General features: G+C 39.9%; 1 protein-coding gene across 1 annotated transcript in view; it reads left to right on the top strand.

Moving 5' to 3' along the window:
* LOC118418156 (maestro heat-like repeat-containing protein family member 1) overlaps nt 1–12,508 on the top strand; it is a 36,890-nt gene that overhangs the window by 2,418 nt on the left and 21,964 nt on the right. Inside the window, exons 4-20 of the mRNA XM_035823992.1 lie at nt 194–356; nt 1,094–1,192; nt 2,011–2,162; nt 3,285–3,425; nt 3,906–3,998; nt 4,311–4,389; nt 4,845–4,970; nt 5,351–5,424; nt 5,779–5,901; nt 7,766–7,798; nt 8,354–8,458; nt 8,899–9,043; nt 9,661–9,672; nt 10,032–10,072; nt 10,508–10,649; nt 11,405–11,463; nt 11,775–11,882. Coding sequence (XP_035679885.1) covers nt 194–356; nt 1,094–1,192; nt 2,011–2,162; nt 3,285–3,425; nt 3,906–3,998; nt 4,311–4,389; nt 4,845–4,970; nt 5,351–5,424; nt 5,779–5,901; nt 7,766–7,798; nt 8,354–8,458; nt 8,899–9,043; nt 9,661–9,672; nt 10,032–10,072; nt 10,508–10,649; nt 11,405–11,463; nt 11,775–11,882 — 1,695 coding nt within the window. The remainder of the gene's footprint in view (nt 1–193; nt 357–1,093; nt 1,193–2,010; nt 2,163–3,284; nt 3,426–3,905; nt 3,999–4,310; nt 4,390–4,844; nt 4,971–5,350; nt 5,425–5,778; nt 5,902–7,765; nt 7,799–8,353; nt 8,459–8,898; nt 9,044–9,660; nt 9,673–10,031; nt 10,073–10,507; nt 10,650–11,404; nt 11,464–11,774; nt 11,883–12,508) is intronic.

The following is a 12,508-nucleotide window of genomic DNA, read 5'->3' as shown; positions in this document are numbered from 1 at the left end:
TTTAACAAAGAGAACTAACAACATGAGCTTCCAAACAATGATTGAGATGGAACAAAATTAAAGCTTGAGACAGCCCTGTTTGAAATAGTAGAGTTCATCAAGCCCTGATTACCAAAGTGTTCGTAGATAAGATTCATTTTGTTGTGAAGCTGAAAACCCATTTGATGTTAATCTTGCTGTAACACCTTCACAGGAGATTGTGCCTGACTGGCAGACTGCAGCCAGTAACGTGGTGGTTGCCATGGGAACAAGGTTCTGTAATGAGGTGATGGAAGGTCTCCATCAGAAGTTCCAGCCGGGCGTCATGCCTCACTTCTTCGTGGTGCAGACACTGGGCAGTCTGGCCTCAGCCAATGGCAAGTGTCTTTACTGTTGTCCTTGGGTTAAGACATATTGCATAGAAATAAATTTCCGTTTTTTAATAGTTTGGTTTATAGGGATCTCTATTAGTGATATATCACTTTTCTTCCAGGAGTCCCATTTAAAATGATACAAGGAAAAATTGTGGAATTTGAATAGTCAATGATCTGCCCATTTCATTGTACTTTGTAGTTTAAGTTTGTAGACATCACATAGATTCCTTTAATTAATTAAATCATGTAGATGTATGTGACTAACCTTTAGTACTCTGAGTCAGAGGTAGCCATTTGGCACCCAAATATAAATCTGTATTGGTTACGTGATTACGTATATATATAGCAGGGAAAATGTTAATGATAGTGCCACATGGCTATAAATGTAGCCAGTGAATTACTAGTAAGCCCAAAACAGTATTTCTGTGTGTAACTTAGCATACTATTAGCGGGATGTAACAGTTGCATTTGTATATAGACTGACATTGATATTTCATTGATACTCAAACAGACCCATGCTGGGTGCATCATGACAATGAGATGTTCCAGTCCTATAAAGTGCAGTTGAAGATCCACCTGTTGAAGTTCACTACTGTAACTGTAATGTGTCAACCTATTTTATTAGTACATTCGAGATAAAAATGGCCAGATCATTGCAAAAACACGTCCGCCATCTTGCTACAAACAGAAGGGACTGCAAGACAGATGATAATTGTAATGTGATTCCATCTCTTGTGCAGTGTATGGCATGGTTCCATTCCTGACGGCAGTGTTAGGCACCATGCTGCCCATGCTGGGGATGGCCAAACATGACAACATGAAATGGGTCTTCGCTCATGGTAAGACACTATGTTAAATCACACGATGTTGCCCTCCCAAATTTGTCTGGGTCTGTCCCTATGCCTAACACTTTGCTTTGCAGCCAGATACTGCAATACAAGTAACTATTGCAAGGTGGAGTTCACAAAATGAAACATAATTTATACCACATTTGTATTCTCCTGCAAGTTCTATTTGGTATATGATTTGAGATCTGACCAGTATATGAATCATTAATATATGAATCAATGCTTCATAAGATTTTTTACCTATATCAAGCTACATGGTACTACATGTACTATACTCAGGGCTCGAAATACTGGGTGCATGTGCACCCAGGTGCACCCAAAATTGGAACTGTGCACCCAATTATTTTCAATGGGTGCACAGGGTGCACCTAAATATTTTATTAGGTTTATGTATGAAAAGATATCAAGTATACTTGTATACATCATATTTTTGACATCTAAGTGTTAGAAAGATAATAAAAATGTCTGTCATGGTAGTTGTTTAAGAATTTGAAAGCTTGTAACTAAGTTTTGTTATTAGGTTTTTCTGACATTCTACTTAAATTGAAGTGGTGCACCCAAAACTTTTTGGTGCACCCAATTTTTTGAGCTGGGTGCACCAGTGCATCTAATCCGAAAAATGAATTTTGAGCCCTGACTATACTCTATATAGTACAAATACCCGGTACATGATTAGGGAGTTACTACTACTAGTCTGTGTTCTCCAAATTGTAAATCAACAACTTGATGTTACCTGAGTGTACATTGATTAAGCAATCTATCTATGCTTACTACAATGTACATCATGGTTTTTATACACCCTTGTCCAGCTATCGGTAAGTTCAGCGAGGCCATCCTAGACTACGTTGCTAACATTGACAAGGCCCCTGACCCCACTGTGAAGAAGGAGATGTTCTCTGGTGAGATCTACTCTGCCTACGAGACGTTTTTCAAAGTGTGGCTGCAGTCCAAGGAACCTAAGGTGGGTTAAACAACCATCCCAAACTTTTTTATATATAGGGCAGCACCCATCTCATTTTCTGTAGCCCAGGGGGTTGGTGTATTGGTAGTGGTGTGATTTTAAGTACTAAAAGTGCTTAGCAGAAAAACATTTTTAAAGTCAAACGACAAGTCAAATAAAGTTGAACCCTGTCTTTGATGCCTGCTTGTGGTACCTACTTGAAAATGTATAGTGTGAAATTTGACCAGGAAAATATGGTAATGTATCAGGCAATGTAAGTGTGCTAATATAGGACAATATACAAGATAATCATAACACACAAAATGTACCTGTGATCACATACTAGTATGCAAAAACACACAAGAACTTAAGGGTAAGGGGGTTCAAACTTGGGATTGTGTTCTCGCCACAAAATCGCCACCTATATTGACTACATATAGAAGCAGAACTCCTAGAAGATGTCTATTAGACATCGAAACATCAGCAGTTAAAATTAACTGGCTTTGTAAAAGAAAACTCTACTATCCTTTGACCTACCAACCTGGTGAAATTGTTTTTGTGTTCTGTGATAACATACACAAAAACACAAAAGAACTGTACCAGTCACATACAACTGTAACAGTGGTGTTTAAGTACTGCCTATCGTCCTTGCCCAAATGCACTAGTGCTTTTGTGGCGACGGTGATAGCTTTCGTGATTTGTGATCTGCCGACCCCGGTTCGATTCCGGGTAGGGGGCATGTTGTTTCTTTCTGTTCTTACTCGCCCCTCTGAATTTCTACAATGGTTCCCACACCGGGAATCGAACCCGGGCCTTGGCGGTGAGAGCGCCAAATCCTGGCCCTGTGAGTAACAGGCTAGTATGTGCCACACAGGGATGTCGAACTCGGAGATTCGAGGACGAATCTTGAAGAAAAGGGGGAGTAGTGTAACAGTGGTGTTTAAGTACTGCCTATCGTCCTTGCCCAAATGCACTAGTGCTTTTGTGGCGACGGTGATAGCGTTCGTGATTTGTGATCTGCCGACCCCGGTTCGATTCCGGGTAGGGGGCATGTTGTTTCTTTCTGTTCTTACTCGCCCCTCTGAATTTCTACACGACATAAAATTCAGACACGTTTAATGCTGACTTATCCCCATGTCACAGCTGCGGCTGGCTGTTGTGGAGGCGGTTGGTCACATGAGCCACATCCTGTCTCGGGACAAGCTGGAGGAACAGCTGACTATGCTGGTGCAGGGCATTCTGGGACTGTACAAGAAACAGCCTGAACCCTTCTATGTCACACAGGTCAGAGGTCAATGTCATAAAACCACATAGTTCGACAAGGAATTGGTTACTGTAGAGATATAGTTGGATTGTGTATCAAAAACAGAACTTTATATTGGGCTGTCAGCTTTTACCTATGCTGTTGTACCTAACAGTACTGGAAATGATCATGATTCCAACTTCATACCAACAATATCTATAGTGGCCTAATAAAATCAAAGCTGGGCAATAGGCTTGAATGTATTCATTTGTGCATGTGTGCCACAGGAAAGTAAAGCACCTTTTGTTTTAAACTAGCACACTTTTGTGGCCAGGTATATTTGTGAAGGTCTTACTTGTCCCCCCAATGACCATGCCAGGTTGAGGGACTTGGGGCCAGGAATACAAATGTATATAGTCTATGTACTTGTACTTGACTTTTATATCGCACTTAATGATAGTGACAATGACATTGTACATTATGTATAAATCTCTATACTCAGTTCCTTCATTATATTCCAGAGTCTGTGCATGATCCTGGATGCAGCAACAGTAGAAGAGAGCACCATTCTGGAGCCGCAGCTCGACATGCTACTGAATTCTCTCCATCCCGGGGTATGTTACAATCAATATTCTCTATCCCAGGATACAGTGCAACTGATCTGGTCAAGTTAAATGTAATCTTAAGGAAAGACACTACTTCTTACTTTTGAAAAGCAGACCACAAAAAAGATATGCTTAGCAGGCTGTGCTGCTATTCCAATGAGCAGATAATGAGATCTGTTTCCCATGTCAATGCAATGTTGTGCCTTTCTATACTCTGGCTAATCTGTTATTCTTCATGCACTGTCAAGCCATTTTTTGTGATACCCCAGCGTCAATTGTTACTGTAACATAGTATTATTACACACTGTATCATTCTATCAGGTTTGTGCCCAGCCTGACTTCAACAATGCGATGTCTGTGAAGAATCACAATGAACTGCTGAGATGCTTTACAGTAATTGGTAAGCAAGAGATTGTTTTTTTTTCTTTCCTTTGCATACAATTGGAATATTGGATATATTTTTATATGAACTTTCAGAGGTAAAATACCAGATACTGTAAATAGTATGTACTGGGAAATAAAAGTGGTAGCAAAATACCTTTACTGTAGCACCTTTTCAGCACCAAGGACAGTTGCCGTTCTTAGTAAGTTGTTGACATCTATGCTTATGACTAGTAGGAAAAGTTGTTTCATGCATCAATTCATTGTATAAAAGCCATGATTAACTTTTCTGTTATAGTATAACTATAATGTTTAGGATAGAAAGAATCAATTTCTGTAGCCTGGAGTCCAGCCTAGTTGTGCTTTTAGTTGCTCCCCGAAGGCACATGGGGAGTTACTATAAGCACAACAAGGCTGGACTCTGGCTACAACTTCTGTTCCTACAAACATTTCTGCTCTTTGCCCTCCACACAGCTCGGTCATTCTCAGACAGAACTATCGGGTTCCTGATGCAGAAGTTGGAGAGCGGCGGGCTTGTTAACTCGGAGAAGAACAGGATAGGAACTCTGGAGATCATCAAACATCTCATCAACTCAGCAGGTAGACAGCTATGACATGTTCTGACACATCTCACACAATCTACAAGCTTTTATGTTTGTTTGTGTGCAGATGGGTATAAACTCTAGGACCTGTTTACAAGCTATTATGTTTGTTTGTGTACAGATGGGGTATACACTCTACAAGCTTTTAAGTATGTTTGTGTATAAATGGGTATTCACTCTTGGACATGTTTCATTGTATCTTACTATCATCTTGTAAATCTACTACATCAAATAAAACTAATGATAGCTACAGTAGCAGCATTATACTCTGTACAATTAATAGTCATTGAAACTTTTTTGTAACTATTTTAGTCTGTCTCCAAGAATCACTGTACTTTCTTGACTTGACCTCTTGAGCTCTTCTTGTGTTGCATAAAGGCCCATATATGGAGGACAAGAAACCCCTGGTGGTATCAGGTCTTCAGGCCATCCTGACAGAAAACAACAACAAGGTAAAGGATATGTATGGTCACCATAACTGCACCCAAAATAAAACAGTAATTAACTCATCGACATAGTGTAGAAAGCATTATGGTCCATATACTACTGTAAGATCTAGATAAAACTTGTCACACCCACCCATTAATTCACATACATTTGATGTGAAAAGAAAACCTTCCAGATCTCGACTCCATTTTTCATTCTATGATCATGATCACTGTAGTGATAATGGAAATACCAAATTTGAAAATGGTTTGTGCTTTGAATAGGTTCAGGGTTCTGGTCCAAACATGCACCCGTTGTGCCTACATGATGCAACAGCAATTCTTCAGATATGCTTACAAGAGTTGCTGATTTTTCCCCAGGTGAAGCGGATGTCCAGCCAGGTGATCATCGCCATGGCGCATCATGAGTACCTGGAGCTGGAAGGGGGCACACTGATGGTGGAGTTCATCGTCAGACAGTGTACACTTCCCAACAGTCCTCCTGTAAGTCTTAACAACTGTCAGACAGTGTACCCTTCCTAACAGTCCTCCTGTAAGTCTTAACAACTGTCAGACAGTGTACACTTTCTAACAGTCCTCCTGTAAGTCTTAACAACTGTCAGACAGTGTACACTTCCTAACAGTCCTCCTGTACGTCTTAACAACTGTCAGACAGTGTACCCTCCCTAACAGTCCTCCTGTAAGTCTTAACAACTGTCAGACAGTGTACCCTCCCTAACAGTCCTCCTGTAAGTCTCAGCAACTACACATTGTCAGACAGTGTACCCTCCCTAACAGTCCTCCTGTAAGTCTCAGCAACTACACATTGTCAGACAGTGTACCCTCCCTAACAGTCCTCCTGTAAGTCTTAACAACAGTTACTGTCAGACAGTGTACACTTCCTAACAGTCCTCCTGTACGTCTTAACAACTGTCAGACACTGTACCCTCCCTAACAGTCCTCCTGTAAGTCTCAGCAACTACACATTGTCAGACAGTGTACCCTCCCTAACAGTCCTCCTGTAAGTCTCAGCAACTACACATTGTCAGACAGTGTACCCTCCCTAACAGTCCTCCTGTAAGTCTTAACAACTGTCAGACAGTGTACACTTCCTAACAGTCCTCCTGTACGTCTTAACAACTGTCAGACACTGTACCCTCCCTAACAGTCCTCCTGTAAGTCTCAGCAACTACACATTGTCAGACAGTGTACCCTCCCTAACAGTCCTCCTGTAAGTCTTAACAACTACACTTTGTCAGACAGTGTACCCTCCCTAACAGTCCTCCTGTAAGTCTTAACAACTACACTTTGTCAGACAGTGTACACTTCCTAACAGTCCTCCTGTAAGTCTTAACAACTACACTTTGTCAGACAGTGTACCCTCCCTAACAGTCCTCCTGTAAGTCTTAACAACTGTCAGACAGTGTACCCTTCCTAACAGTCCTCCTGTAAGTCTTAACAACTACACTTTGTCAGACAGTGTACACTTCCTAACAGTCCTCCTGTAAGTCTTAACAACTGCACCTTGTCAGACAGTGTACACTTCGTAACAGTCCTCCTGTAAGTCTTAACTGTCAGACAGTGTACCCTACCTAACAGTCCTCCTGTAAGTCTTAACAACTACACTTTGTCAGACAGTGTACCCTCTCTAACAGTCCTCCTGTAAGTCTTAACAACTGTCAGACAGTGTACCCTTCCTAACAGTCCTCCTGTATGTCTCAACAGCTGCACAGAGGACCATATACCATGTCTCAGAATAGTTTTTCTGTATACCTTTACACATAAGTACACCTGCTTTAACTACTTCTTAAGGTTTATGTATCTTGAACTCAGCACAGAACCGGAACAGGTTGGGGTAAATATTGTCTAATACTAATACAGAAACTTGAATATGCAAGTGGTATTTCGAAACCATAAACAGCACCACTAACAGTCTTTTTTGAAAAATTCTGTCCAGGCTGATTCGGAAAGTGCCTGTCCCTGCATGAAGCTTGTACATGTATGATATTTCTTGTCTTGAGTTTGTATGACTGCAGGCTTGTTAAGTATAGATATTTACCTCTCCAAGTCTTTCTGAAGAAAACTTTACTGTTGTCTTGCACAAATGCAGAAGTACAATGTATCTCTCACCTTCTTCTCATTTTGCATTCATTCTTAGACTATTTTCTTGACCTGTTTATAATACTGTCCCTCCATCACAACTCTAAAGCTAAATGACAACTGAAGTCATCTGCGTGTTCTTTGACAATATTGTGTGAAGGATAGATGCTTGTGTCTCCTTCAAGTCTTGTGTGAAGGATAGATGCTTTACCCTTGTTTGAATGCTTTTAAAACTCACCACACTTCTCCAACTCTGCTTTTCCTGGAGGCCCATACCCCAACCAGCCCCACTGGTGACTATGTGAGTATTGCCAGGCTTGTCTGTAATTTTTCTCTTTCAAATGATGATCATGCAAGAAACATTGTATGTGTGGGGCTGCCTGTTTCTTCAGGATTGCATCTTATCCTCTCAAATCTTTCAATAAGCCTGTGTATGGTGACCATGCACTCTTGACTGTAATCATGGCATTCTCATTTGAAGGATTTAAACAACACTTACAGCTAGATATGCAAAGGTTATGTGTGTAATGTGTAATGTAACCAGCTGCTGCAGCACTGTACTACTACTACTACTACTGTCAGTCTGTCTATGACTATAACTCTCCTAAATATACAGATGCAGATACAGACAAAATGGCCACAGTGGCCACCATAGACAGAATCCTAAATGTCTCTAGAGGCCAGTGGCAAAAATACTTAAAGGGATTAGATCTACCAAAAGTGTCTGCAATAGCCAGATTGTTCTTTTACAGTCACTACCAGTAGTACAGGTTTGACTGTAATTTGAGGTTGAAATGATTGGATTGTGGAGATTGACCTCTGCATGGTTTGACGTAAAAGTCTTTTTTGTTTTCAGGGCAAGAGGTCCCCAGATCCAGACTTTGTTACAAACGAGATGCTACGTTCTATGTGTGAGAACGTACTTCAGCTGGTGACGACCACAATAGAGTGCATGGAGAGGGTGAGTACATTCTTACAGTGTTTGTAGCAGGAGTTCAATATTATTTCCAAATTTCCAATACAGAAAAGTTGGACTTTCCTATCTATATTTAATGTAACAGGACCAGTCTTTGTCAAGGAATAACATAGTTGCTGTTCTATCAAATAATATGGGTAAGTCCAACTTTTCCACTGTGTTAGAAATTATAGTCAAATCTTGCTGCAGGATGAATTTTACCAGCTTGGACATGAACCCAAGATATTATTACTCTCACTGTCTTTCTGTTGAGCTGTGTTTTACACCACTTCGTAAGGATAAGCAAGACAAGATAAGTGCATAAATTGATTGATATGCATATACCTTTCTTAAATTGTGAAGATAAAGACATTCTGATTTCATACTAAGTTAGAGCTAACTGTTATACTTGTAAGTCTTAACCTGAGAGAAATTTTTCATTCTAGGTTCTGTGGCCCTACATATTAGAACTGTTAGGACCACCCCAGTACACACCAGCCTTTGGTTCCATTGCCCGCTGTGCTGCACACCTGGCCAACAAGAAACGGGAGGCAAATGATGAGGATTACATGCTGGACTATGAGGTTTCAGGTAGGACACATGGAAATAGGTACCATTTATAAGATTAGTAATAAGTCCTTCCTACAGGGGTATGACGTGAATGAAATTTTGGCAGATTAATTTGAAGTTACATAACCTTGTGTAGTACTATTGTGATTTGTTGGAAATTCAAATGGGTTACTGGCATAATTGACTGGTATCTTTTTGACCCAAGTAAAGGGCAAGAAGGTCTTAGGTATCCATTTCTGTAAAAATCAGATCATTATAATTTATATGGATGACAATCCATAATGTGTTGATTCACCAAATGTGGAAATTAAAGAAATAATGATATTATGTATGCATGTGCATGATTACTTGTCTGCTGTCTTTGTCTTCTGATGATAGTTTTAAGAAATGATGTATCTGATATTTTCGATAACATTTTAAACATTTTTTAATTCAAATAATTGATTGCAGTTGTTTATCCTTTCTTGTGCTTGAACTTCACATTTCTCTTGAGAAAAACAAGAGGTCCTGCATCCTTGTATTGTTCTTGCAATGACAACATCTATTCAGTGCATGATAATTATCAGCATGCTGATTTTCATTGATTATTGTATCTGTTGTCTCTCCCTGTATGTTCTTCTCCATCTCAATCAAACCAGGTCATAATAAAGGTAATGTTTGTGCTGCTTCCAATTGTTGTGTATGTCTATGTCTGTATCCCACTTGTTCTTGCTGTGATGTTGCAGTCTGCATGCACAATGTGAAAATTGAAGCTGTTTGCGTTGTGTTGGTTCAATGGACTTTGGGTGTTCATGTATATTTACTTCTGAAATATGCTGCATGTTGATAGTTCTAATCAGTAACCCGTCACATTTTTGTAGGATTATTTTAGATTAAGTGTCAGCAACTAACCTTTTGCATAAATGGTGACATGGTACATGTATAGATTTTGATGCTACATTGCTTAACAGGTGAAAGAGAGAGAACTTTAAGTTGAAATTCCTGCTCATTTTTGTTCTCTTGGTTGCAGTGAACATTCCAAAGCCACCTGCCATGATATCCAGACTTGTGGTAAGTAGCAAAGTTTATTTCTGCCCCTAGAAACGGTAGCTGGTAGAATATTAAGAACTCAGTATGGTATACATATTGATTTATCAACCTGGTTTTTGTTATAATTGTTATTGGGTCGGCCAAATACTCTTTTCGATAAGTGTGATGGGTTCTCTAACGTGCTTGAAGTGTTGCTCTCTTCAAACACGGAACCCCCATTTAACGTCCTATCCATGGGACGGCCCTAAATGAAGCTAGGTAGTATTTTGACCTAAGTTAAGTCGTGTATAGTGCCTTTCCCAAGGGCACAAGATCAGTGACACATCAACGGAGGTTCTGGGGTACACCCTGCCAATTGCAACACATGACCCCACATTGTGCGCCACACAACCTGATGACACTATTTACATAACAAGAAGTGTTTTGTAAAATCCTGGTGATTTTGTTATTTACCAGGTGATGGCAGGACAGCCCCATGCCGGAGGTGGGCGTGGTCAGCACATCCTGTTACTGATGAAGGGCCTGTCCCCCAACCTGAACCCTGACCTTGTCGACCTGTGGGATGCTGTCATTCCCAAACTCATCCAGTTTCTGGAAGGTACATAGGTCTTGTAATATGGAAGGACATGGAATAAAATTCTCTTTTTGTAATAAAGAGATAATTGGAAAGTTTTTTTTTAGATGAATGAATGAAGACCTTTATTGCACATTTTTGCCACACCGGGCTAAGTACAGGTCACAACAAGACATGATAAAAAGATACAGTTCTCTTCGGCACAGATACAAAATAAGACTATTGCTGGATAAATTCAACTTCTCACTTTTCTGTTATAGTGGTTTGTCTACTCTAGTTGCATTAGGAAGATGAATTTTTGTACAGAACTTAGGTGTATGAAGTACGGAAATTGGTTTTGTATAACCTTATACAGTTCATTTCTCTCTACGGCATACAATCTGCACTCTACTAAAAAATGGCGTTCGTCCTCTTTTCTATCTAAATTACAATATTTGCATAGCCTTTGTTCCAGAGGGGTGTGAGTATGCCTTCCTGTTTCAATATGAAGTTTATGGCAGCTAATCCTTAGTCGTGTAAAGAGCTTCTGTGCTTCTGGTCTTGAGACTCAACTGGCAAGTTGTTGTGCCTAATATGTGAAGGTCAAAATACATATAATTTTGTATTAGATAAATTATGCAAAGCTGTATCAGCAAGACCAGTAAGATCGCATGTTTGGCTCAGGAGGGAGAGGACTCCAGTTCGAATCCCGCAAAGTCACCGATCTTGTGCCCTTGGAAAGGCACTTTGCATGTTACGTCTAAAATTTTGTGCTACGTTTACTTTACTTTAAATTGCAGACTGTGATGAAGATGAAGAAAAGTGGTCACAGAAGACCTGGGAAGATTTGATGCTGAAGGTAAAATTTCTTCTTCTCTGAACACATTTGATTCAATACTGGTTGAACAACTTCCATGATATGTGCCCTTAGATGTGTCCTCTATGTTTCTAATACTGTTTTATTGTATTTGTGTATTTGTAACAGGAATAAAGAATATCAAACTCCAGAGAGTACTAATGAAAGCATACAGACTACAGAACAATTTGGAATGTAGTAATGATATATCTATCAAGTTTATGACATTGGTGAATCATACTGCCCCACCCTTACCCATCCTAACACATATCTTATTGTGTTTTTCTAAATACCCTTGCACACATGTGTCGTAGATGCTGTCCAAGAGTATGGAGGTTGTGAACGATGATGACTGGATGGTGGAGTTTGGAACTGAGATGGGGAAACAGATCCCCCTGTACAACAACCATCCTGAGGAGAAGGTAGGCCATGATGCGTGAAAAGTTATGAAAATATAGATTATGATATAAGGACTAATACCTTACTATTCTGCTACTGACCTACTGTACGATGCTTAATAGACTTACACCTAAGTATATACCCCAAGTGTTTTTACTGAAATAAGTTTCCGGACAGGATAATTGTAAATATTTAGTACCCATACCTCTCGCGTGACGGTGAGCCATGTGACCTTAGTTACTTGAGTTCAGGAGACTGGACCAAGCCGGATGACCTAGATCCGCCTCACCAAATTTATTTCATCCTTCCTCCACAGCCCCGTCTCCATTTTAGCTTAATAGATAGTTAATTACTGTTGACTTTTAGAACATACTCTGATGGTTATCTTATTGTGTATGGGTAAGGCCATTTTTTCTTGGAAAAGTCAGGTGATTAAGCTTTTCCTTTCTTAGGTCCAACTTGTGTCCAGTTCTCTTTTGTGAAGATGATTACAACAAAGATGAAAATTTAGCACTGAAAAATACGCTTGTCTAGTGCTGTACTTGCATTGATGCCAGTGCCCTTTTATCTTCTGTCTCTTGTGCTGGTAACTTCACCTGTTATGTGTCCTGGTGTTACTTGCTCGGATAATATGAACGTTGAGCAACGT

Source organism: Branchiostoma floridae, chromosome 6 (assembly GCF_000003815.2).
Source record: "Branchiostoma floridae strain S238N-H82 chromosome 6, Bfl_VNyyK, whole genome shotgun sequence".
Lineage (NCBI taxonomy): Eukaryota > Metazoa > Chordata > Leptocardii > Amphioxiformes > Branchiostomatidae > Branchiostoma > Branchiostoma floridae.
The sequence above is the reverse complement of the archived record's forward strand: the minus strand, read 5'-3'. Positions and strand labels throughout refer to the sequence as shown.